We start from the raw sequence: 24,147 nt of genomic DNA, 5'->3' as shown, positions 1-24,147 counted from the left end.
TCTGTGTGTAGCAGTGATTCTCAGTTAGTGGGTCATGTCCCATTCTTGTCTCCATAGGGTTGTGGATTGCAGGTCCAACAAAAGAGAACCGCCAGTTAAACAAGCAATGTTGAAGCGATTAAAACAGGAGGACATAAATTGTTTGAATCACAGCAATGATAAATGCTAGTTCATTTCTAATAAAACAATTGCTCATGAGGATAATTTATTATCACATTAATGTCAGCAATTCAGCAGTACTGTCACACTGTGTGTTCTTCATTCTCAAAGTTTTGCCAAAGTGACAGCATGGTGCACAGCGTGAATCAGATTACCCGCTTTTCAGTCCTGTTAATTTGCTCACAAAGTTACCATTTGTGAAATTGCTTTCAGGATTCATAAATCACTTTGCAGGTGCTATTTAATCTGCATTGGTGCCAATGAAGTCTATGGCAGCCGTTGAACCATATGGTAAAATGTTTGGCACACAGATAGAGGACAGTCTGAACATTAACCAAAGCAATTTTGGAGTCTCTAACTCAATCCATCTAGCACCACCAACTGTCCAAATTTGCACTCGTGTATCTTTTGAACCGTAAGGGCTAGAAACAAAATGATTGTTTTCCTGATGATTTAATTGACCCTTCGCAGGGAGTTTTGATTGACAGGCGATCTGACCAATCATAATCCGCCATCCGCCGAATCCGCCATTTTTGTCCGACAAAGCAGTCAGGAGAGTTACTAGAGGATTTGAACTTGAAAAAGACTGACGTCTTTCCGCGGTTAAAACAACATTCCTTCTTATGTTCATTCATGACTATTTGATGCTATAAATTAACTAGAAGGAAGAGATGATCGGTTCACGAGCAGCTTTAACTGAGGTGCTACAGCGATCTGTCATGACACATTCAAGGGCCACAAAACGGTATTTATTGTTTCAATTTCTTTAAAAAATTACCAAATTTGAAAGATGAGACTTGAATTCCTTGAAAGATGAGACTTGAATTCCTTGAAAGATGAGACTTGAATTCTTGAATGAGACTTGAATTCCTGAATTCCAAACATGGAATTCTAGTTGATTAGGTCAAACTGTGTTTAAATAATTTGCAAACGAATTTTAGGAAGAGCACGCCAAAGTGAATGTGAGGCTATTTCTCTGAAACTTTGGCGTGCTCTTCCTAAAATTCAATTGCAAGTTATTGACAAATGGTTTTCTGATATATAGTAGAAACTTTGATGAGGCTTGCTTCTCTGCGACACAGCACTGAAACAACAGTATCATTCCCAAGCTATCACTTATTAAGCATACTACTTCGTTATCATAACCCAGTTCCAAGCCTGCTGGCAGAGTAGATGAAGCATTAGATGAAGCCCTCTGCCTTGGGCACTACAAATGTTCTTTTTGTTTTCTCATTTATCATGGTCATGTGGAGTGCTCTGGGCATCTTAGTCTGTCTCTGTGTATTTAAGCAGAAGGACTGAGCCTGTTCCCTTTGCCTGAGCCTCAAACCACTTTGAAAGAGCTTGAAATGTATATAGTTCAAGTTATTTGCGGTGACCTGATTCATTAGTAGGTCAGCAATGTTATGCAAACATATCTAAGACTGTTTTGGTTTTTGAGAGGATAAGAAAAGGACAAAAAAATGTTCTGTGTTATTCTTTGTAATAATTTACCTCTGTTTTGGACAGCTGTAGTTGGTTGCGTAGCTCTTCCCTCTCCGTCTCTAAACCCTTTCTCTCTTCTTCTTCGGTTTGCATCTGCTCCTCAGCCTGCACAAACCAACACAATAAAAAACTATTATCTCATTATTTCATAATTAACAAAAATATCAGATCATGCATCAGATATTTTAAATACTGCTTTTAGTAGTAACATGTTCTGTTTTAAAGGGGGCAAATAGTCCACATCTTTGTCTTCATCAAATTCTTTCCTTCCCTGAAGTCCACTTACCATGTTAGTCATTTACATTTATGCATTTGGTAGAAGCTTTCATCCAAAATGACTTCCAAGTTATACATTTTTCTCAGTTCATGCAATCCTTGGGAGCTGAACCCATGAACTTGGTGTTGCAACATTCATGCACTACTGCTTCGGCTAAAGAAACAAAACTTTATAGAACTTTATAGAAACACTTTCTTGTAACAAAACAAAATCATAATATAGAATTAATGAAATATTACATAACCATTTTCCACTTTCTCTAACTCTTAGAATTAGTTCTCCCAAAATGAACATTTATTTTATGTCATTTTAAACCTTCTTTCTTTCTTCGGTGGAACACATACGGAGATGTTTCTCTTTTCCAGAAAGTTGAATGTTGCGAAAGTTGCTCTTTTCCAAAAAATAAAAGTCAACTCTATGGCTTCAGATAGCTCAGAATATAGTGCATGAGTTTTATGGACTTTTGCCGTTTTTATTGTGCTATTTTTCTTTTCTTTTTGGAGCTTGAAAGTTACTTTTACATGAAACAGAGTAATGCGTTTCATGGAAGAAAATCAGTCATGTGGGAATGACATGATAGGGAATAAATGAAAGAAGTTTTATTTACGAGTCAACTAAACCTTTAAATATAAGCGTTTTTTATTTTCTGTACCTTTAAGAGTTTTTATGCAACTGACTTGTTGTGATATGATGGCTAATCTCTGTTCATAAGGATGGGCCAAGTTTTTGAATGCTGAATATGCGTCATATGTTAATGTGGTTCTGATTTTGAAATGACCCATTTTTGCAGCTTAGTTTACACAATTTGTCTAAATGGACTGGGTTTGGAGCTTTGCATTATGAATAATGATTTATGTCTTTATACACAGCAACAAAGGAAATTCTTTTTATGTCCCCTGTAACAGTAAAGACACTAGTATAGATGAGTAAAAAAACAGATTATGTTGGTTCTTAAGACATTCTTAAAATCCTATAGTCAATCTTTTAATCGCCTTTTTTATTGGAAAAATGAACGTAAATGGCCATTTAAATATAGCAAACAATATAATTGGCATTATAATGCCAATCAATATAAAATCAACATCAAATTGAGAATCAAATCAAGAGAGGAATCAAATCAGAAAGTCAGTACTGAAAGCCAGGCCTTCACACTAGCAGCAACAGGAGCAAATGGGAAGGTATGAAATTATTCGCAAAGCTAATGCATCAAGATTTCTGTCATGAAAAGTTTCCATGATAACAGCAGCTGAAACCTGTTGTTGTACCTGCTGTGTCTTCTTCTTCTCTGCATCCAGCATCGCGTGCGCATGCCGCAGCTCACTGGCATGTTTGCGTATCACTTCTTCCAGTGCTTTCCGAAGCTGTTCTTTAAGCCTTACTTTCTCTTCTTCCATCTTCTGCTGCACCTGTTTCTTCTCTTCCTCCAGCTCCTGTCTGTCATTCTTTCTTTCACTCTCCACCTCCTGCTGAAGGCGTCTGATCTCCTCAGTGTGAGCACGCTGCAGCTCCAGACGCATAGAGGATAGAGCATCTGCATGCTGAAACCCACACACAACGCTTAATGATATAAAACTGTAATCCTGTAGTTTCAAAAGAATGACAAAAAAAGAGGTGTCAGTTTTGATATTTTAAGATGTTCTGAGGGTTTGGATGTTTCTGTGCATACTAACTAATGCTTTTAAAACAACATTTTAAAGTGTGTTTGATGGAGAGCCAGTGGAGTAGTTTTCCAGTGTTTATACTGTTTTTATGTAATGTTTTAAATATAAGGTGGGGTTCTCTGTTTTATTTCCTATAAGGAAAGGCCTGTAAGGTAGCGCAAAACTGAAGGGGACTGCTCATTTGAACAATTTATGGAAATGTTTGTGTAAATTTATTTAATTCTTAAATAAATTTAAATTCTTTAAAGGTAAATGAATTTTTAAAGGGTTAGTTAACCCAAAAATGAAAATGATCCCATAATTTACTCACCCTCAAGCCATCCTAGGTGTATATGACTTTCTTCTTTCAGCCAAACACAATCAGAGTTACATTAAACATATATTTAAAAATATCCTGGCTCTTCAAGCTTTATAATGGGAGTGAATAGAGTTTTTGAAGCTCCAAAAAGTGCATCCATTCATCATAAAAGTAATCCATACGGCTCCAGGGGGTTAATAAAGGCCTTCTGAAATGAAGCGATATGTTTTCGTTAAGAAAAATGTCCATATTTATAACTTTATAAACTATATCCACTGGCTTCTAGTAACAGCTGTACGCGAGTCAAGTTTCGGCCGAAGAGTGACCGCTGACCCGACATATGACGTAGGATGTAAGAGTAGCGTAAGCTTAGGTGAGAGTAGATGCCTCTCGCGGTTCAAACAAATAAGGCAGGACAACAAACTCAAGCTTAAAGACTTCTAATTTGTGACCGGTGCTTTGTTTTGCTCTATCCTCTGTGCTTCCACATTCGTAAATACGCCATGCGTCGGGTCAGAGGTCACTCTTCCGCCGGAACTAGACTCACGTACGGCGGTTACCAAAATCCAGTGATTATAGTTTATAAAGTTACAAATATGGATACTCGCTTCGTTTCAGAAGGCCTTTATTAACCCCATGGAGCCATGTGGAGCACTTTTATGATGGATGGATGAGCTTTTTTGGGCTTCAAAAACTCAGGCACTACTCACTCCCATTATAAAACTTGGAAAAGCCAGGATATTTTTTAATATAACTCCGATTGTGTTTGGCTGAAAGAAGAAAGTAATTTACACCTAGGATGGCTAGGTGAAATCTCCTTTGTAAAAGCTTTACCTGGCACAAATAATCCTCCCTTTAGATGAGCTCACAAAAATAGTTAAAGGACAACTACTAAATGTTTTAGAACTACATGATGAATCACAGTAGGAATATGTGTTGATAAAGCATTAACACAATGCGTAGCTATTACTATATGTCTAAATAATAAGATGTATAAATGTACATTTAAATAGTTTATTAATCATTTACTTGCACTTTCTAAATGATCTTATGAACCACTGACAACTCCTAAATAACTGGTTTGTAAATAATGTAATAATTTATAAATGATAAATTGATCATTAATAAAGTATGAAAATACAATTATTAAACACTTTATAGATATGCTTATAAATCAAGAATAAAACATTTATAGCTGTATTTATAAACTGCTCATTAATGTCTACTAATGCTTTATAAATTATGAATTAACTATTGACTACTAATCCTTAACTAGTGATTCATAGCATGCAGTTAGTATAAAGTATTACCCTTTTAACTTTTTTATAAAACAATTTAGTTAGTATTTTTTTATATTTCTAATAAGCTTTAATTAATTTTTTATTTCAGTTTTAGTCATTTTAGTACTTCATCTTATTTAATTTAGTTTCCCAGGCAATATTTCAAATTTTTGCTAAAGTTTTTCATCTAATATTTATATATATTTTTTTCTATTACTGAAAATGATTAAGTCAAGTCAAGTCAAGTCACCTTCATTTATATAGAGCTTTTAACAATATGAATTGTTTCAAAGCAGCTTTACAGTGATAATAGGAATTTACAGTAACAGAGATTGTTTTGGCTTTACAACAGCTCTAGGATAAAGTTATTGTCCAGCTAAAAGTTAGTTCTGATTGATTGATTCACTTCCATTGCGAAGATCATTAGTTATTAACTTAGGGCAAACCTACGCAACCTCTGCGCAAACCTCTGTTTTGCAGTAACCTCTGCAAACCTTAAACAGTTTTAGTTTTAGTTAACATTATCAACATTGTGACACGCCCCCAAACTCAAAGAAAATCCTGAGTTTCCCCACTTGCAATTATGACACTTGGTGCCGTTCATGTGCATTCAACTCATAAATACAATCTTTCCAACGTGACTTGAATGCAACATTAAAAGCGTGTGGGCATGGCTTGCCTGTTTGAGCATGCGAGCGTGGTCATTAGATCGGCCACTGTTCTGGAGCTCCAGCTCTTTGTTTCGAATCTTGAGACGACTGAGTTGAGACCTCATCTCTTCCACTTCAGCAGAGACCCTCACCTGAGATGAACTCTGACTCATTAACTCCTCTGCAGAAATGAGAAAGATGATGATTAGATCAAAGGAAGCAGAACAATCAGTGAACAAGCTTGTAATCACAACAGTCATGTGACAAAGACAATAATTTCAACAGAGCTGAAAAAAAAAAAAATTCCACAATAGAACAATTAACATCAAACAGACTATAAACGATGAGTGCTGACAGTAGACTATCAGCTTATTTAATACTGAAATGCAGTATTTTTAGTACTTTAAATGCATTAGTGATTTTTACGATAATTAAGGCGGTTAAATTAATTAATTATATATAAAATAATGCATTAAACATTATGCATTTAATCATGCCATGTAATCCCATGTTTAATTTCTGTAAAAATGGATTACCCTACACTCAGAACAATTCAAGCTTGAAGTAGCACAATTATGCTTTTGCTTTGATTCGTGAGATGCAGACAGACGGAATGCATTGCAAATGGAATGGAACAGAATTCTCAGAACTAGAGACACATTTTTCATATTTGAACTTGACAGCGAAAACCACTGAAAAAAGGGATGTGACACAAACATGCAAAGAGGCCATCTGATACAAGTCTATAAAAACCAACATTTATAAAACAATAGCACTGACAAAACACTGAAAATGCTTCTTGTGTGAAGGTCACATAAGTTTACCTTAGACAGACTGACAAACTCGATTTCAAAATGAACGTCTGTGGACTGTAAACTTCTGTTTAATTATATGGAAATAAAACAAACCTATAGATATACTAACTTTGTAAAGCAACTTTTTATATACGGTAGACTATTTAATGATTTACTAGGCTGTCTTTAAAATATCTTTATTTAGCGGCAGTAAATACTGATTTAAGTAATTCATTTGATAATAATTCTTCAGCATATGCAAATAATTTGATCAATAATGATAAGAAAATAGATACACAACATGCCTTGCACTGTGCATGTGTACCTGACTTGCTCTGTAGCTCATTCTCTTGCAGTAATAAGCGTTCTTTGGCGACAGCTAACTCCTCCTCTGCTTTCTTTGCCACAACCTCAGCCTCAGCCACCCGGCGTCGCCCATCCTCCAACTGCTCCTCCATGTCCTGGAAGAGAAATGAATAACTATTACAATTGCTTATAATTAAGTTTAGAGAATGGGTTAGGGGAAATCCCTAACCCGAAGTATTAACTTTCAATGTATTACTTGTACTGTTTGTGATATGGACATGAATGACACTTCAAATCATGAGGCTCATTGAGGAAAAAATATATAACTTGCACTGAAGGAAGCACCAAAGCCATATGTAAGGGCCAGATTTAATAAACATTCTTAAGAATAAAATTATTATTAACTGCTATTTTCTCGTTTTTAACTTAAGAATAAAGTTAAGAATATTTTGTGCACCCAATTTCTTTAGAGTGTTCTTATCTTTATTCTTAAGATTTTCTTACACCCCAATGACACTTTGCAAGAATTATAGGAATAACAATCAGCGAAAGGTTCACTCTATGAATGCAACAAGCATTTTCAAAAACTAGGTACACTGAGATGACATTATTCTACTCACCCTTCAACCATCGAACATTAAAAGGAAATATTTAAAAGTGATTTCTGTCATTTTGACAGGTTTACCTGCCTAAGAAACATTCCAGTAAACACTGATAGGGATTAGAAGTGACAGGAGGAGACAATTATTTTTTCTTTGTTGTTTATGTACTGTATTTTATGTACCCTTATAGGGCTCGTTTCTGAAGTATGTTATTTTAGGGGTTTTGAGATATTTTGTAATAAACTTGATTCAGTCATACACATTTATATATTTGTTATTGTAATTTCATAATTAGTTTCTATTTCTTTCTTTGTTTAGTTGGAGGCTTTAAATAAGCCCTTTTGGGTTTTCTGCCTCTCCCTGCACAGTATATGGATTGTACTTTCTTGTTTTTATTGTATATATTTTATATTTGTGCAAAATAAATAAACTAAAAACTTCAGGATTTGGGGAGATTCTTAGTGCATGCCAGTGAATTATTGATGGGATATCGTAATTAAATCGGGAGAGCACACCACAAATGCGGAGTATATGTTGTCTTCATCCTGTTACAGCAGAATACAAATGGAAAAAAAGAAAATAATCATATGAAATACGATAATGAGCGTATGAAAAGAGCTTGCCATAGATATTCTCGTTTTACCATGTCACATTAATACCAAGTGTTACGTTATTCTCCTGACGTCTGAAAATAGAACATGAAGGAAATTTTACAGCTAATTCAGTCAAACTGACAGATAAGGATTATTTATAGAAATGTATAATTATTTATTATAAATCATAATTATTTATTATCTTAGAAATTTCTTAATTTTTTTCTTACTTCAGAAGAAATTTTTGTGAATCTGATCTCAGAATATCACTTCTGGGCAGGATCTTTTAACTAGGAGCAGTACTGATCCACAATCTGATTTCTGACTTGATGCAGCCTGAATCATAATAACACCATGTTCATTTGCTGGCCAGAGGAGAATTGGCCCCCTGACTGAGCCTGGTTTCTCCCAAGGTTTTTTTCTCCATTCTGTCACCTGATGGAGTTTTGGTTTCTTGCCACTGTCGCCTCTGGCTTGCTTAGTTGGGGACACTTAATATTCAACAGTATTATTGATCTGACTGTACTGACGCTGTTGTATGAGACCTGAACTGAGCTGGACGATGACATCACTGCTTTCCGCAAAGCTGCTTTATAGATTAAATGAACTAATTTAACAGTTGGTGATCTTTACAATGGAACTGAATGACACTATTTTCTTTTAGAGCTGCAGAACAGCCGAAATGAACTCTGTTTGCATCAGTGAATCATTTTTCTGTTATCACTGTAAAGCTGCTTTGAAACAATCTGTACTGTATAAAGCGCTTTATAAATAAAGGTGACTAGACTTGAGCAGTAAGCAACTACCCAGAACACCCTAGCAACCACAAAGCAACACATTAAAAACCATTCTGAACACCCTAACAACCACATGACAACCACCAAAACGCCACTCACATCTTCTTGATAAACTAAAGAAGTCTAGTTGTCCGTTATCCTGCTGGATCCTCTTATTGGATCACCTCATAGCAGAGATGAACAACCGAAACTGCATCATCTGTCAGGCCCATGAAGTCCAAGATGATTTTAAATTTGGCCAATTCTGACCACCTCATGAACACTTTGGCCAAATTCCAAACGGAAGTGAGCATCCCTATGCCCTACTCCCTTCGAAGGACAGAGCACTTGAAGTGGGGACTTTGGAGGGATCACAGCTCTTGCGTGCCATTATGTAGCCGTTTGGAACGCACTTGGTGAAGGGAGCAACGAAAGACAACGTACTGGTAATTTCCTCATTATCTTCACCTGGGATGTTCCCATGACAACGCAGCACGGTGTTCATCAGCTGAGTAGCTGTTTCTTACGACAGAAATGTCTTATTATTGCTGTTAACATAACTGTTACTCTCAACTTTAAACCTTGCCGTCTCATCTTTGGACCCTGCATTACCTAACACATTTCTTATCTATGAAACTTTAAAGGGCACCTATTATGCAAAATTCACTTTTACATGGTGTTTGAACATAAATGTGTGTTGGCAGTGTGTGAGCAAAACCACCCTAGAATGATAAAAATCCACCCAGTGTTTTTTTTACAATCTCAATAAATCATAAGCACTGTCTCAGAATGAGCTGTTCTCAGATTCGGCGCAATGTGACATAGAATTGAGCAGGCCCCTCCCACGACTGTTGAGTGACACTTCAGTTTGAGCCTAGACCCGCCCTGAGTGAGCTGGACACAGAGTCCGCCATTGTTCGACGCTTGAGCAGCTGTAGACAAGAATGTCTCCTAAGCGATTGAGGTGTGTTGTTGATGGATGTAAGAATGAACATAGCAGTCTTCATTTACTCCCGTTGTTACTCAAGGATGGATCTGTACTGTTTGTGATCAAGCTTACACTCTTCGGAGCAACAGGCCTAACGTGACTGGACACGGAAGAAATGAAAGTGCGAGCGCGCTCTTTATGACAGCTCTTCATTCCTCATCATTCGGACGGGTTTTGCTACAGCAGGCTTGTATTAGTGGATAAAAGCAGATGACAAATAAGTTATAACCATAATTAAACTAAACTATACCTGTTCTATGTCCATACAGCATATATTCTCTGGCTCTGTGGGCATTATTGTCCGACTCCGAGTCGAAATGAACACCGCAACTGAGAGTTTCTGTTCTGATATTATCAGATGAGATTGTCCTGACTCTGAGCGCGAGCTTGTGAGGCTCCGCCCCCTGTGCCGTGCAGCAGCAGTTAATTTGCATTTAAAGGGCACACACTAAAACAGCGCGTTTTTCTGAGCCCCAAAAAATTACAATTTAAACATGCTGTAAAAAATGATCTGAGCTAAAGATCACATACATACTCTGGGGACATCAGAGACTTATTTTACATCTTGTGAAAAGAGTCATAATAGGTGCCCTTTAAACATAACATAACAAAAATGTGTGAAAAACCACAAACAAAACAAAACAACTTGAATTGCTGTGTTTGTGAATTAACTCGAACTCTCCCGCCACCTAGGTTTAAAATGAACCACGAGTATTCGCTGGGTCACATGACCATAAATGATCAAATTACTTCCTTGTAGGGACCACCGCATGTACCCTTCGCTAACGGCCTTGTGGAAGGACCCTTCATGAAGGGGTCTCACTTTAGTTTGGAACACCCCCACAAATGCCGTCCCCTTCCCAAAGGGCCCTTTAAGGATGCAAAAATGCTGTGTGGAATTTGCCCTTTGAGCCTACGAATCTTTGATTTCATCAGCAGCTGCTCTGAGTTTGCAGATCTGAGGTTCCTCTGATTAATTTTCTCTGAAGGACGTCAAGCCAAAGCAGAGAAGAGAGGGTGTTACTCATCTCACTCTGGCATTTTTAGTCACGTCTAATGCGCATTAGCCGCAGTGTAAAAAGCTGCGTCAGAGATGGTGGTGTCAATGTTGCATGCCTGGCAACTCTTACTTATTTAATCACTTGGGTTTATCCTGCTCTAAATACAAAGTGTAATGACTTACTTTTGTGTCCCACATAAAAAAGCCTATGTTATTTTTATTTTCGCAGACTTCGCTGTAGAAAAACTGGCTGCAGATCTGTGGGGTATTGTCACAGACTGTTTAAGTCGGGTATGCCATCTGTTTCTGCACAGCTGTGTGTGTCTGAGTGACGGTAATTGTGGGTGTTTGTCTGATCCCTCTAATCTCTGTCTCAATTAGATTCGGAAGTGTCAGTCACAGCGGTAATTACTGCCCCCTTACAATGAGACGAACACCCCGCTGAAAGGTCAGTTACACATGGCCACTCAACTAAATTTATGCGAACTGGCTTGTAAAGCAATACTGATTTGTTTGTACACAATGATTTTTTTTTCCACTATGCATAAATAGGAAAATGTATATCCACCATATAAATATCCATGAATTACCAATTTCCAGTTTTTGATAAGGCTTGTTTTTGAAATATAAAAAGAAAACATGAAAATCTCACTAGACAGCAATAATACTCGACAGCCCTGATAAATTTAACAAACATAAAATACCATAACTAAAATTACTCTCAATTTCGGCTGGTCCCATCAGGGATCTCCACAGGTCGCAGCTCCATCACCGACATTTATTTGGCATATGTTTTACGCAGGAAAACTAAATAAAAAACCTAACTAAACCTATTTAAAAAACTAACACCCAAAAAAAACTGCAATACAAACTAATGGTCATATATTAAAAAATAACCAAAACTAAATTGGTTAAATTGGTTTTAAATTCATTAAAATAATCAATTAATTTTATTGAAAATTTTGATTATTGAAAACTATAATAACTGTGGCCAGCATTAGTACTTCAAAATAAAAGTTGACTAAAGAAAATAACTGTTATTCTTTAGTCTATTATGGGAGTAAAACACTTCCAATCTTAAGTAAAAAAACAATTTCTTGAAAAAAATACAATAAATAAAAATAATGCTTAATACCCCAAAATGAACACAAAGAAAGTAGAAAGGAAAACCATTCAAGATAAGAAATATTTAAGGGTGTTAGATTGTCTCAATTCACCTGGCATGGGCAGATGTGTCAAAAATTGAATTATGGACTCTGTGTTTGGGTATTCATGTGTACCTCTACTCTCTCCTGAAGTTTGCTGCAGTGTCTGTTGCTCTCATTCAACCTCTGTTCTCGAACCTCCAAGTCTGTCTCTGCTTTTCTCAGCCTCTGCTGAAGTGTTGCATTCTGGGACTTGCGGTTTTCTTGCTCTCTCTGGTGCCACTGGTTGATGTGTTCATTAAGGCTCTGTTGTAGTGTCTTCTTGGCTGCCTCCTGCTCCTCCCTCCTCTCTTCCTCCACGTCCTTCACTCTCTTCTTCCACTCCTCCAAATCTCTCTTCCATTCCTTCTCCGCTCTCTCCTTCTCCTCCCTCAGAACCTGTAGCTCCTTTCTCGCTGTTTTCAACCTTTCTTCACACTCATCCTCTACTCTTTTTCTCTCCCGTGACTCTCTATTCCGCTCTTCCGTTTCTCTGTTCCTCTCCTCGATCTCTCTCTTCCTCTCCTCCTCCACTCTATGCATCTTCTCCTCCTCCTCTCTCTTTTTCTCTTCATCTCTGGCTCTGCGTAGCTCTTGGCACTCGTTCTCTAAGCACTTGTTTTCTTCTTGAATTTGTTGCAGTAATTTGTGTTGGTTGTCTCTATCTGTCTGCAGATTCTGGTAGTCTCTGCGCAGATCAGATGTCTCTTGGGTTAGCACAGCTATGCGCTCCGCAAACTCTATTTCAGTCCTCTGTCCACGCTCCTCCACCTGAAATGGACACACATTCACACATCCTAAGATAATGAAGTGATTCAATCCAAGTTCTATTTAATATACTTATAACGAATCCATATACAGAAGATATGTGTATGTTTGACCACTTATGTTTTTACTTCCTCTACGGTGGCCTGAAGCTCTAGAAGGCGTGTCCTCAGGATAGATGCTGACTCCTCCTCTTCCTCATCCTGACCTGTGGTTGGCTGGAGGCTGCCCTGTGTCTCCGTGGCAACACGGCGTAACGATTGCAGAGTTGCCTCTTGTTCCTCATTCTTAGTGTTTAAAGAATATATGACCTATACAAAAACAAACACCCATAAATATAATTAAGATACAGTTATAATGGCAGGACAGCACAGAAAAAAATTTATCCACACTGTGGATTGCAGTGCCTGTATTCCAGCCAGGTGTACAGCACTAAGCTAACATTGTTCTTGCTGATGAAATCCTCCATCTCTCTGATCCAATCAGTTGTACACCCACAGTCTGCAGTTACTGAGCTGCAGTTTATCTAGTACATGAGTGTCTGTCAGGCACGGAGCCAGGATTCCAGTTTTGGATGGGCCAGACCAATTGTGGGTGGGCCTTAAATTAAAAACGTTATCAAATCACTGTTTAACCTAATAAAAATGCCTGACTAATATACTGTTATATTATCTGTGCTTACATAATAGAGATTTTAATAGCTTGCTTGATGCTCTTTAAATATTTTATTGCATTGTAAAAAGTTTCGGTGCACGGACCTATTCGCGATCGCTCTCCTTGGTTCTGACCAATGAAGAGCGCTTTGGCATCTCCATTAGCCATCATACCTGGCTGTGCTTTAGCGCATCTCTCTATAGACCTAAGGCCTATAGACTGTAAAAGTGGTCAGGAATCTAATATTTCCCCAAAACATAGTTTAGTTCTGCTCGTATAACTCGAATATTTCACAATTCTGTTTTCAACAATACAGATCAACAGCACTGCCCGACAGTTTCAATCAAATCCGGTCATAAGTGGCAATAGACGATTTCATACAACATTCATTTCTTTCGATTTCATTAACAACAGACTGAGCTTGGCTTATTATACAGAGAAGATGCATTAAAATGTAGCCTATAGGCTACTACAAGATAATAACTAATACAATAGGCTACCGCTAATTCATTTTTAAAATTGTTTTGAAAACTCGACTGGAGCTAGGTGACGTCACCTCGCCCCATTGGATCCACAACAAGCTGTATTTAGAGCTTGATTAAATAAATGCTTTGTTTATAATAGGGAGGACGTCTTAAGCTATGAAACTTTGAAAACTAAACATTTAGACTATTTTAGCACAAATTATGAGCTTATTTGCCGATTTTTAATAATTCTTGACAAAATTCAAATAATGTTAAATGTTTTTTTAGTTTGTTTTTAAGAAAAGTTTTGGGTGGGCCTGTTGAAAAGTGGGTGGTCCTAGACCCATAACGCCGTGCCTGGTGTCTGTTATAATGCGCATACGTCTGTTTTAACCTTGGTTGTGCTCAGCTGTTCGAATGTGTTTGGCACTTTGACATTGGTGTCCCATGGCATTTCCCAAGCATTATGAGGCACTAATCCCAAGTTTTTGTTGTGAGAATGTCTAGATATGTTAGATAAACTATTTTCATAATATAAAATTAAAACAACATGAAAAGTAGTAAGTTTTAAACACACAAGATCTCTGCATCACTCCCTTAAATTGAGGATTTTAAGATTTGATGAAATGATATTTAATCTATTGTAGTAAGAAACTACAATTCCCAATCCCACCCAGTCTCAAACTAACTCCCATATTTTGTGCACAACCACATGATTTTTTCTTCATTACAAAATTTCAACATTCCATTAAGTTGTGACACCCAAGAAGAAGCATCATTTGAACCCTTTCTACACTATGCTAATTTAATTACATTTACTATGTTTTTACAAATACAGTGTGATGACTTTATTCTTGAATCTAAATCGTTCAATCCGTTATTGTAAGAAAAACTATTCTTAAATATTTTTCTTTCATTTATGGAAAATAGAATTTTATCAATTACTACAAACAAAACAACATTTGGTCCCCAAACAGCTACTGAGTGGTCATTTCATTTAGACTAAATTTATAACCCTGTTTTCCATTCTGCATAGTTTTATTTTAGTTCAATTTAACTCTATTTAATGATTATTGTTGTAAAAACACAAAAAGTACACAAAATGTTTTGAATGGCATTATTTTTTATTCACGTTTGAAAAAACACCTCTTATAAAAATAAGCAGAAAAAAGTTAGTATTTAGTTACTCAGATACATTTTCTGAGGGTTAATCACCTCCTTTCACTGACTATTTATTTTTGACCAAAAAAAAACAACAAAAACTATTTTGTACCCTATTTGTGGAAAGTGCATTTGTATATTTGAGTCTGAATGTGTATGCAGCATATGAGAGAGGCCTAATATTATGTGTCACTTTGGCTCTTCATCAATGTGTCCTACCCACAAGTCCCCATGCCTGGGGTGTCAACAGATTCCAAACGTCTCACTCATCCCTCCAGCGGGTCGTGTGTTACCATGACGCCTCACTGTCTGTCATTAATCGCCACTGCAGCAGAGCTGGACATTCCGTATGATAAACTGCCAGGAAGTCACTCTCTCCTTTTCACTCGCCCGTCTGGCCGTCTCTCTCTCAATATCTCTTTTCCTGGCCCCCACAGTGTTTCTGTAAGCCAACCACCTTCTCTCTCGCTCTCTCTCTCTCCTGACTCCACTTTATAACTTCACCCTCTGTCTATTTCCTCCCTCTCTTTCTCTCTCAGTCCTTGAATATGAACTCTCATGTTTTACGGTGCACAGAATTAAAGGGAAATGTCATATATCTGTACGACTGAAATGTCTGCTAGCTTTATATATAGAGTGACAGCACTCATAACTTAACTTGCAGACTGGAATGGACTAGGAAAGAGGAAATTAGGATAAAGGGCAGATTGAAGGAGGAGAGTGAATGATTTTTGTGTACATAAATGACAATTTTACATAGAAAATGCTGAAATACCTGTCTCTCTCTATATATATTTGTCCCTGTTTTCATCCTCTGCAAATATGGCACCTTGCCAAACTAAGGTCCATGCTAATGAAACCTGATACACGCGGTCTTAATTTCCTTCTCCCTCCTTAACAGACACAAATGACAGAAGCACATGTGTTTCTCTATCCATTTGTCAGCATTTCAAAAACTTTATATTACAGCCATTTCTGGCCCAGCAAGTGAAATTAATGAGTCTATGCATGTGTGTGTCTGTGTGAGTGTAAAGGCCCGTTAACATCAAAACTGATAACTATAAAGAAAACTATAATAGCGTCCACCCTAATATTTTGTTTATTATAAGCGTGTGCTGCAGTTATGTCATCTGTTGTTTTAAATCCTCAAGCTCTTTAATGCAGAGTGGATTCTGATTGGCTATTAATGGTTTTATCAATCATCAGCCAGAAAAAAATTATGTTATCATTATATCTGTGGTGTGGACTTCCCTATTCTCATATAATTATTGTTATAGGCAAGTTATCATCATCATTGATGTGAATGAGTCTTAATGCTACTGAAAAGTCAAATAAACATGGCTGTGTACTGTTGCTAATATGTGACCCTGGATCACAAAACCAGTCACAAGTCGCATGGGTAAATATATGGCAATAGCCAAAAATACATTGTGGGTCAAAATTATAGATTTTTCTTTTATGCCAAAAATCATGAGGATATTAAGTAAAGATCATGTTCCATGAAGATATTTTGTAAATTTCCTACCGTAAATATATAAAACATTTATTTTTGTGAGTGAATGCAGCACAATCGCGAACATAAATGGACAACTTTAAAGGCGATTTTCTCAATGTTTCGATTTTTTTGCACCCTCAGATTCCAGAATAGTTGTCTCTCGGCCAAATATGCCCTATCCTAACAAACCATGCATCAATGGAAAGCTTATTTATTCAGCTTTCATATGATGTGTAAATCTCAATTTAGAAAAATTGAAGCATGTCTGCTGGTTTTGTGGTCCAGGGTCACATATGAGTAACCAGATTTTCTATGTCTAAGGTTTTCAGCTATCTTTGTTTGATTATGAGTGTGAGTTGCCTTGCCTAGCTAGACATGGGACAAATGGGGCCAAGAACTCTCCAAGAGGCTGTCTAATATGTAAAGTGACCAACCACAGTTTGTTTTAGTTCAGTTTATTTGATACAAATAATACCTATGAAATATTGTTTCCAGTCTTTTTTTCCTGAGGAAAAAAAGTCAGAATTACGAGATATAAACTCAGAATTGCGAGAAAAAAGTCTGAATTTCTTGAATTTTCAAGTTTAGAATGGCCGATTTAGAATTAACTTGCAATTGCGAGTTATAATGTCAGAATTGCGGGATATAAACTTGAATTTCTGACTTTTTTACTCGCAATTGTTTATATCTCGCAATTCTAAAATTGAAAATTCAAGAATTGTGAGATAAAAAGTCACAATTATCTTTTAAATTATTTTATTCCGTGGCGGAAACAAGTTTCAATAAATACCAAAATAACAGGCAAAACGGTGCGCAAAAAAGTCCCCAACCAATTCTAAATGTCTTTTAAAGATCTGAAGTAATATCACGGTTTTTGATCGTGGACGATTAAAGGTGCTCTTAGCGATGTCACGCGTTTTTTAGGCTGAAATTTTTAGCGCAATTTTCCACCGGACAAAATTGCGATTGTTAACTCATGATTTCTGTTCTGTCTGTGCGCACCAAACTTGTACTTCTATCTACTCCTCAACCAGACCACGTAGAGACTTCGGGTTTTCTGCATTATGTTAAGGAAGGTCTAATCTCGGGAACGCACAAAAAAAAATCCAGGAAAAGATTTACTATCTCTTACGCCGCCTTCACACTGGCAGTTGAAATCAGCTCCGTAATACGCAATACGCCCCCAGCGGACGTCGTACACAACGGTGAAAAGCGTCGGAAGCACTGATCTATATAGAATGACATATATATATATATATATATGTCATTATATAGATCAGTGGTCGGAAGCCTCGGAAGCGAGTATATTTAAATATTGAATTATTTAATTGTATTAACTGCCCTAATAACATTAAAACATCATGAAAATAAAAAAATGACATGACAACTACTCGTTATAAAATCATTATTTATTTTATTAAAAGTTAAGAATCCAGGTTTGTTTATCAGTACCATAGCAACGCTAACTTCCGTTGGGATTTTCGGATAGAAACCGTCCGTAGCCTTTCGCAAGAGTTCAATTTTTTGAACGCATCCGGATGGCCAACGGACACAATTTTTTTCGCACCGCACTCGTTCGGACCCGGATCGGACCCATTCGCATGCGGTCTGCGAATCTCCATAGGAAATTAATGACTTCCGGTCGTTTCGCTGCCGTATCGGAGCTGATTTCAACTGCCAGTGTGAAGGCGGCGTTTGTGTTGTGATCCCATGACGTCAGAAAATTGCGCTAAAACACTCACTGAGTTTTTATTACTTGTTTTTGTCACATACAGCAAACATCTCCTCACTATCCGCTAGCTGCCTGTCCCCTGAACACACTGTAAAAAAACACGGTCTCTGTAGATAGCCCAGGCTCCACAAACAGCAACAAAAACAAACTGGGCCAACCTGCACCACAAAACATAACAAACAGTGTTCCAGCCAATAACCAACAAGAATGATTTGGGGGTGGGGGTTGGGGGGTTAGTGCGGTGCACATGAATGGGGGTGTGGGGAGTGGAGGAGAAAAGCATGAAGAGGGAAGTTAGCTAGATGAGAGATGTCCAGTTCAAGTTTATTGTCATATGTATATTAGTACAGAGTACCACAGCAATGAGATACAATGTGCCTTGGCACTCTCTCAGCACCAGTCAAAAAATAACAAATATAATAACATTAAAATATCCAAGCACAGTAAATATAGTAACTACATTCAAACCGCAACCCACCTTCCTGTTGTACTATCATTCAGTAGCCTTATTACCTGAGGGTAAAAACTATTCCTGAAACGTGATGTGCGCGTTGGGATGCTCTGCAAACGTCTCCCTGATGGAAGGTGGGAGAAGAGATTATGTGCAGGATGACTAGAATCCTGCATAATACCTAGTGCCTTCTTAGTGCTGCGTTTCCAGTAAATGTTTTGGAGTGGTTCAAGTGGAACTCCAATAATTTTAGATGCAGTTTTGACCACCTTTGTCAGAAGATTAAGATGTCTTTGACAACGTCAACGACTAACGTTAGAATTAGGAGGAGAGAGGGTCGAGCTAGCCTCCGTTTTGATTGACAATACTTTGAACGTCAACAAGAAGTGACGTCACCCAACAGCGCTTAGAGCACCTTTAAAATGCCTCCACGACCTGCTTTTGAAGAAATATCGTAGTATCGTGCTACAGTGCATTCTATCAGTGCAGTTCTGGCGCCTCCATCTCAACATACTCAACGCGACGTACATTCACACATCATCACATGTTAACGCAGTGGTTACACTCACGGGACGGGACATTGCAGTTCATAAAAGTTCATTATTTGCCTGTGCATTAAAGCTTTGCCATTCATTTCATTCACGTGCTGTTGTGTGGTTCTAATTAACATGCGCTTAACACCCGAAGCACACACTAAAACGTCAAACAGTGCCTGGTTACTGGACTATGTTATTATTGCGCTAAAGTCAAACACACAAACACAGTTGGTTAACTTATGTCTAAAGTGAAAGCACAAATTTGAGAGAAACTAGGGTGCGTGTCATATGGGTGTCCATTAGATGCACCTGGAAAAAGTTTTTTAGAAAAATCCTGCCTACCCTGCCTTTAAAGTCATAGTAGCCCAATAGTAAACATGCTGCAGCTTGTCCTTGAAGGGATAGTTCACCCAAATATGAAAATTCTGTCATTATTTACTCTAATTTTGTTCCAAACCATTATTCATTTATTTTTTGTGCTGAAAAAAAGAAAAGAAAAAAAAAAGAATATATTTTGAAGAATATGGCTATCCAAACAGTTGCTGGTCCCCATTGACTTACATAGAAAAGAATATAGCCTACTATAGAAGTCACAGGGGACCAGCAACTGTTTGGTTACCCACATTCTTCAAAATAACTTTTATTTTCAACAGAAGAAAGAAACTTATTCAGGTTTAAAACAATAAATGTGTAAAAGAGTGTAAATGATGACAATTTTCATTTTACTTATTAATAAAACAACAAAACACAAAGAGAAAATCACTCATTGCTCTTGACTGAGAACTTTACAAGTAGCTTTAATAAGAATCAATGTATAATATATGTGTTGTCTTTAATTTCTTTCTTGAATGCTACTGTTAAATACACCTGCTGTAGCTGAAAAAATAAAGAACTATTTATTTCATCTGTATATTATGTTGTGTATATAGCCTATTTGAATTTGTGCCACTTTGGCCTAATTGTCTGATATTCTTTTTTTATTTCATATTTTGTTACCTTATAAGGCTTTGTTTTTAAAATAGGGAAACTAGTTTGGCTGTAATGCTCAGTCACTTGCAAAATAGTAAAACCAACATGAAAGAGAATCGTGATAAAATCGTGAATTGTGATTTTCCTGAAAAAAATCGTGATATGATAATTTTGCCATATCGCCCACCCCTAATATGAAGCAACAAACATCACAAACATTTTACAAATTAAGTGATTAGTTATTCCTCACAAATGTTCGTAATGTCAACCTGATACTTTTTAAACAATTTTGTTTCCTGGAAGAATTATAAAAAGCGACTAAATGTTAGGTTGCAGTCACTCAAAGCAAACAATGCTGTCACAATGCAGCATTGTTAACCAACTATGGTCGCAAATTCCAACATTACCAACATTGTTAAACGATTCTTGGTTTCCCAAAACCATAGTTCCAACACAACACAAACAGAAATGCAAATGTAGTTGAAGTTACAGCTCTCACCCTGTTAGAAGCATAATTTCTTGTTAGTATGACACATGAACTTAAACAGATCATATTCTTGAGCAAAATAAGCAATCTAACATGCAGTAAATTCCACATTTTTCAATTTAAATATACTTTTCAATTTATATTTTTTAACCCACAAACAATTAGCGGCCTTTTGAAGAGTGCGCAAGGGAATGCCATGATAAATTAAACATTAAAGAAGGCAAAATGACAGGAAACATGTTCTTCACAGCAGTGACTCGAAGAACTTATGTTGAGGAGAAAAACAGCTGTCTATTGTTCATCTCAATTAACAATAATAATCTCACATTAACAGCGACCTCGATTCAATTACTTAGCAATAGTTATTACTCCACCTCCTGCATGTGATGTCATTAATGACAGTCCCATTTAAACCAACATGGTTGAAATGATTGAGGTGTGATCATGCTGTTTTGGGAAACAGATGTGACTAGCTAGTTAATTTCTCCAACGATGCATCATAGTGTTTAAGCAGCAAGTTATGTCATTGTACAGGAAACGCACCCCATTCCCATCATGCTCATATATCCATATCAGACCAAAGTAGATCAAATCTCCTACACTCCTGATCGGTAAAAATAGTGTGCCTTGTTGTGTAGCATTACTAAGCGTCACAAATCTGAGCTGAATGTAGAGAGGGGTATGACTCAAACATCTGTTCTTATAGACAGACACACATGCACACACACAAAGCTAAAGATAACTAGTAGGAGTATGTTTACATGATGATAGCAAGCGGGATTCCACAGCTCACAGGCATACTCTCACATACACATGCATACATACACACTCACAACGTGGCAGGTTTGAATTTCGAGTCCTGGCCTATTTTGTTCAGTAACAGTGCTGCCATTCCGAGGTCTCTAACCTCAATGGACCTTAGTCACGGCAGACACCATTTTTTTTATTTGATAAGAATGAAAACAAGGCTTGAAGGACAGTCCGTTCAATAACTTGCACTGTTGTATACCTGGGTATAAAATATTACAAAAACTGCTTTCCAAAATCAATTCCAGAGGAAAACAGCCCATAGAATCGGCTTACATCCCTCACAGCCTTGTTTTCATTCTCAGTAAATATGGCATCTTTCCTGACTAAGGTCCATATTAATAAAACCTGATACACACTCTCTCACTTTCTTTCTCCCGCCTCAACAGACCCAAATGACTGTGTATGCATTAGCCATTAATAGTGTGTTGATATTACAGCCTTTAACCTGTATGTTTTCAAAGTTACACTTTATAATTGTCCAAGGGGATTCATTTTTCACACAATGACATATAGTTATGGCCATTGATTTTATCATACATCATCAAGGTGCAGTCTATACAAAAACGCATAATTCAAACTGAAACTCCAGTGTCGACAATAAAGTGTGTAAATGTGTTTGCTTCTATTAGGGAGTTTTGCTGATAAAATTAAATTTTGTGCTGATTTATATTTAATTTCATGTGTTGTGGATTGTGAAAAGCGGAGGCTAAACTTTAGGCTGTTTGGTCACTGGTATTGTAACATATGGTTTTAATCCACAGTGACAAACAGTATCATAAATATGTGCTTTATTCCAAGAGCATATAGAATATGAGCTTTTTAAGCCTTATTTTAAGAAATATTTCTTTTTCTTTTATAGTCCTATAGTTTAACCTCCTTATCATTATGGTTTCATAGTTATATACTTCATAGTTGGCCTTGTCATTTTTTACAGTGTCAGACATACAAAAAAAAGAAAGAAAAAGATTTGATTTTAATAGGCATATGCTAAAGAGTCTATGATTGGATCATTATTGCAATGCTTATTATGTTTCTAGCATGTTATATTTTAACCCTAATTGATGGAGCGTGTAGCTTTTCATTTCTTAAACAACCATATAGGAAGACACATCATGGCCATATTCCAGGATGACAATGTTAAGATTCATCAGGCTTAAATTGTGAAAGAATGGTTGGGAGGGGGGATAAAGAATAATTTTCACACATAAATTGGCACCTCTGAGCATTTTCACTGGCCCACAATCGATACCGTGGGGAAAAACAGCCATATATATTTTTTTATATTATCTCATAATTTGGCAGCAGGTATATTAGGCTGCTGTAACTTTAAGACCTGACACACGGATCCATTATACTGCCACACATGCGTTTTCTCTCTCAATCTCAACTGTTTACGTTCACTTAAAACATAACTGAATGTGTTTACGTGAATATTCACCAAGATCAGCATTTTGACATTTTGTGTGTATTTGACTGTTTAAGGTCAATAAGCACCAAAAAATAACTCAATTGAGCACAAAATCTGCAGGAATTAATACAATTATGCGCAATACGCGCATCCCACAACAAAATTTAAGCCCTTTAACACCAACAACATTCATCCAGAGCATATGAAACGAGTGAGTGAAGGGAGGTGGGTTTGTGTGTCAACTCGCTGATGGAGAGATAAGAGAATGAGAAAGATATTTTTCAGTTTATCGTTTCAGATATTTCAGTATCAATATGTATCGAAAAATGTTTGACAACACTACATTGCACTTAGTTTATTATTTCAGCTTCCTTTTTAAAAGACTACAATTGAAAAATGTATATACTACAGTATATACAAAATTCAACCAGCCAAAGTTGGACAGTATGACTGCGTTACACGCCACTGCTGAAATCCACCCGCATTTGGCGAGGTGGCGGGTGTTAAATGTCAAACCCTGGCCATGATGTGTCTTCCTACATGGTTGGTTAAGAAATGAAAAGCTACACACTTTATCAATTAGGGTTAGAAGAACTGTTGCCAAACATTCAACATGCTAGAAACATAATAATCACTGCAATAATGATTCAATCACTTAAGCATTTGCCTAAAATCCAAACAGCGACTTCTTTTGATCGTGTTTTTTTTTTTATTGATTTTATCATACATAACCTAGTTGCAGTTTAATCAAAAAATGCATAAATCACTGAAACTCCAGAGTTCGACAACCTGGCAAAGTATGTAGTTGTAATTTATTAATGTTCTTTTTTTTTTTTTTTTTTGGCTCATATATATTTAATTTCATGTGTTGTGAAAAGTGTTGCGTGGTCACTTGTTACGAGATGCATTTTATCCAAAGTGACAAACAGTGTTGCAATTGTATTTGTAAGAGCTTTATTTCAATGGCACAATGTGTAGGGCAGGAGGGGTATCCCAACAACTGTTCAGATTTTCCATATCAAGATTCAAACTAGCAACATGTGTTCACTTCACATTCACAACACCTTGGCTACCCTGCCACTAGAATGCATTTCTGGCCTGTCTAATAGAAACGTAATAAGCCTACATCAAAAAAAAATCTAATATTAACAACACTATTAAC

General features: G+C 36.8%; 1 protein-coding gene across 1 annotated transcript in view; it reads right to left on the bottom strand.

Annotated features, from left to right (window-relative positions):
* The window catches only part of fam184b (family with sequence similarity 184 member B), a 40,727-nt gene that overhangs the window by 14,825 nt on the left and 1,755 nt on the right, over positions 1 to 24,147 (bottom strand). The window contains exons 2-7 of the mRNA XM_079848569.1: positions 12,950 to 13,129; positions 12,150 to 12,824; positions 6,930 to 7,065; positions 5,840 to 5,991; positions 3,187 to 3,459; positions 1,654 to 1,749 (exon numbers count right to left, since the gene is read on the bottom strand). Of these exons, the coding sequence (XP_079704695.1) occupies positions 1,654 to 1,749; positions 3,187 to 3,459; positions 5,840 to 5,991; positions 6,930 to 7,065; positions 12,150 to 12,824; positions 12,950 to 13,129 (1,512 nt within the window). The remainder of the gene's footprint in view (positions 1 to 1,653; positions 1,750 to 3,186; positions 3,460 to 5,839; positions 5,992 to 6,929; positions 7,066 to 12,149; positions 12,825 to 12,949; positions 13,130 to 24,147) is intronic.

This window comes from Squalius cephalus (assembly GCF_949319135.1).
Source record: "Squalius cephalus genome assembly, chromosome: 2".
In the NCBI taxonomy this organism is placed as follows: domain Eukaryota; kingdom Metazoa; phylum Chordata; class Actinopteri; order Cypriniformes; family Leuciscidae; genus Squalius; species Squalius cephalus.
The sequence above is the reverse complement of the archived record's forward strand: the minus strand, read 5'-3'. Positions and strand labels throughout refer to the sequence as shown.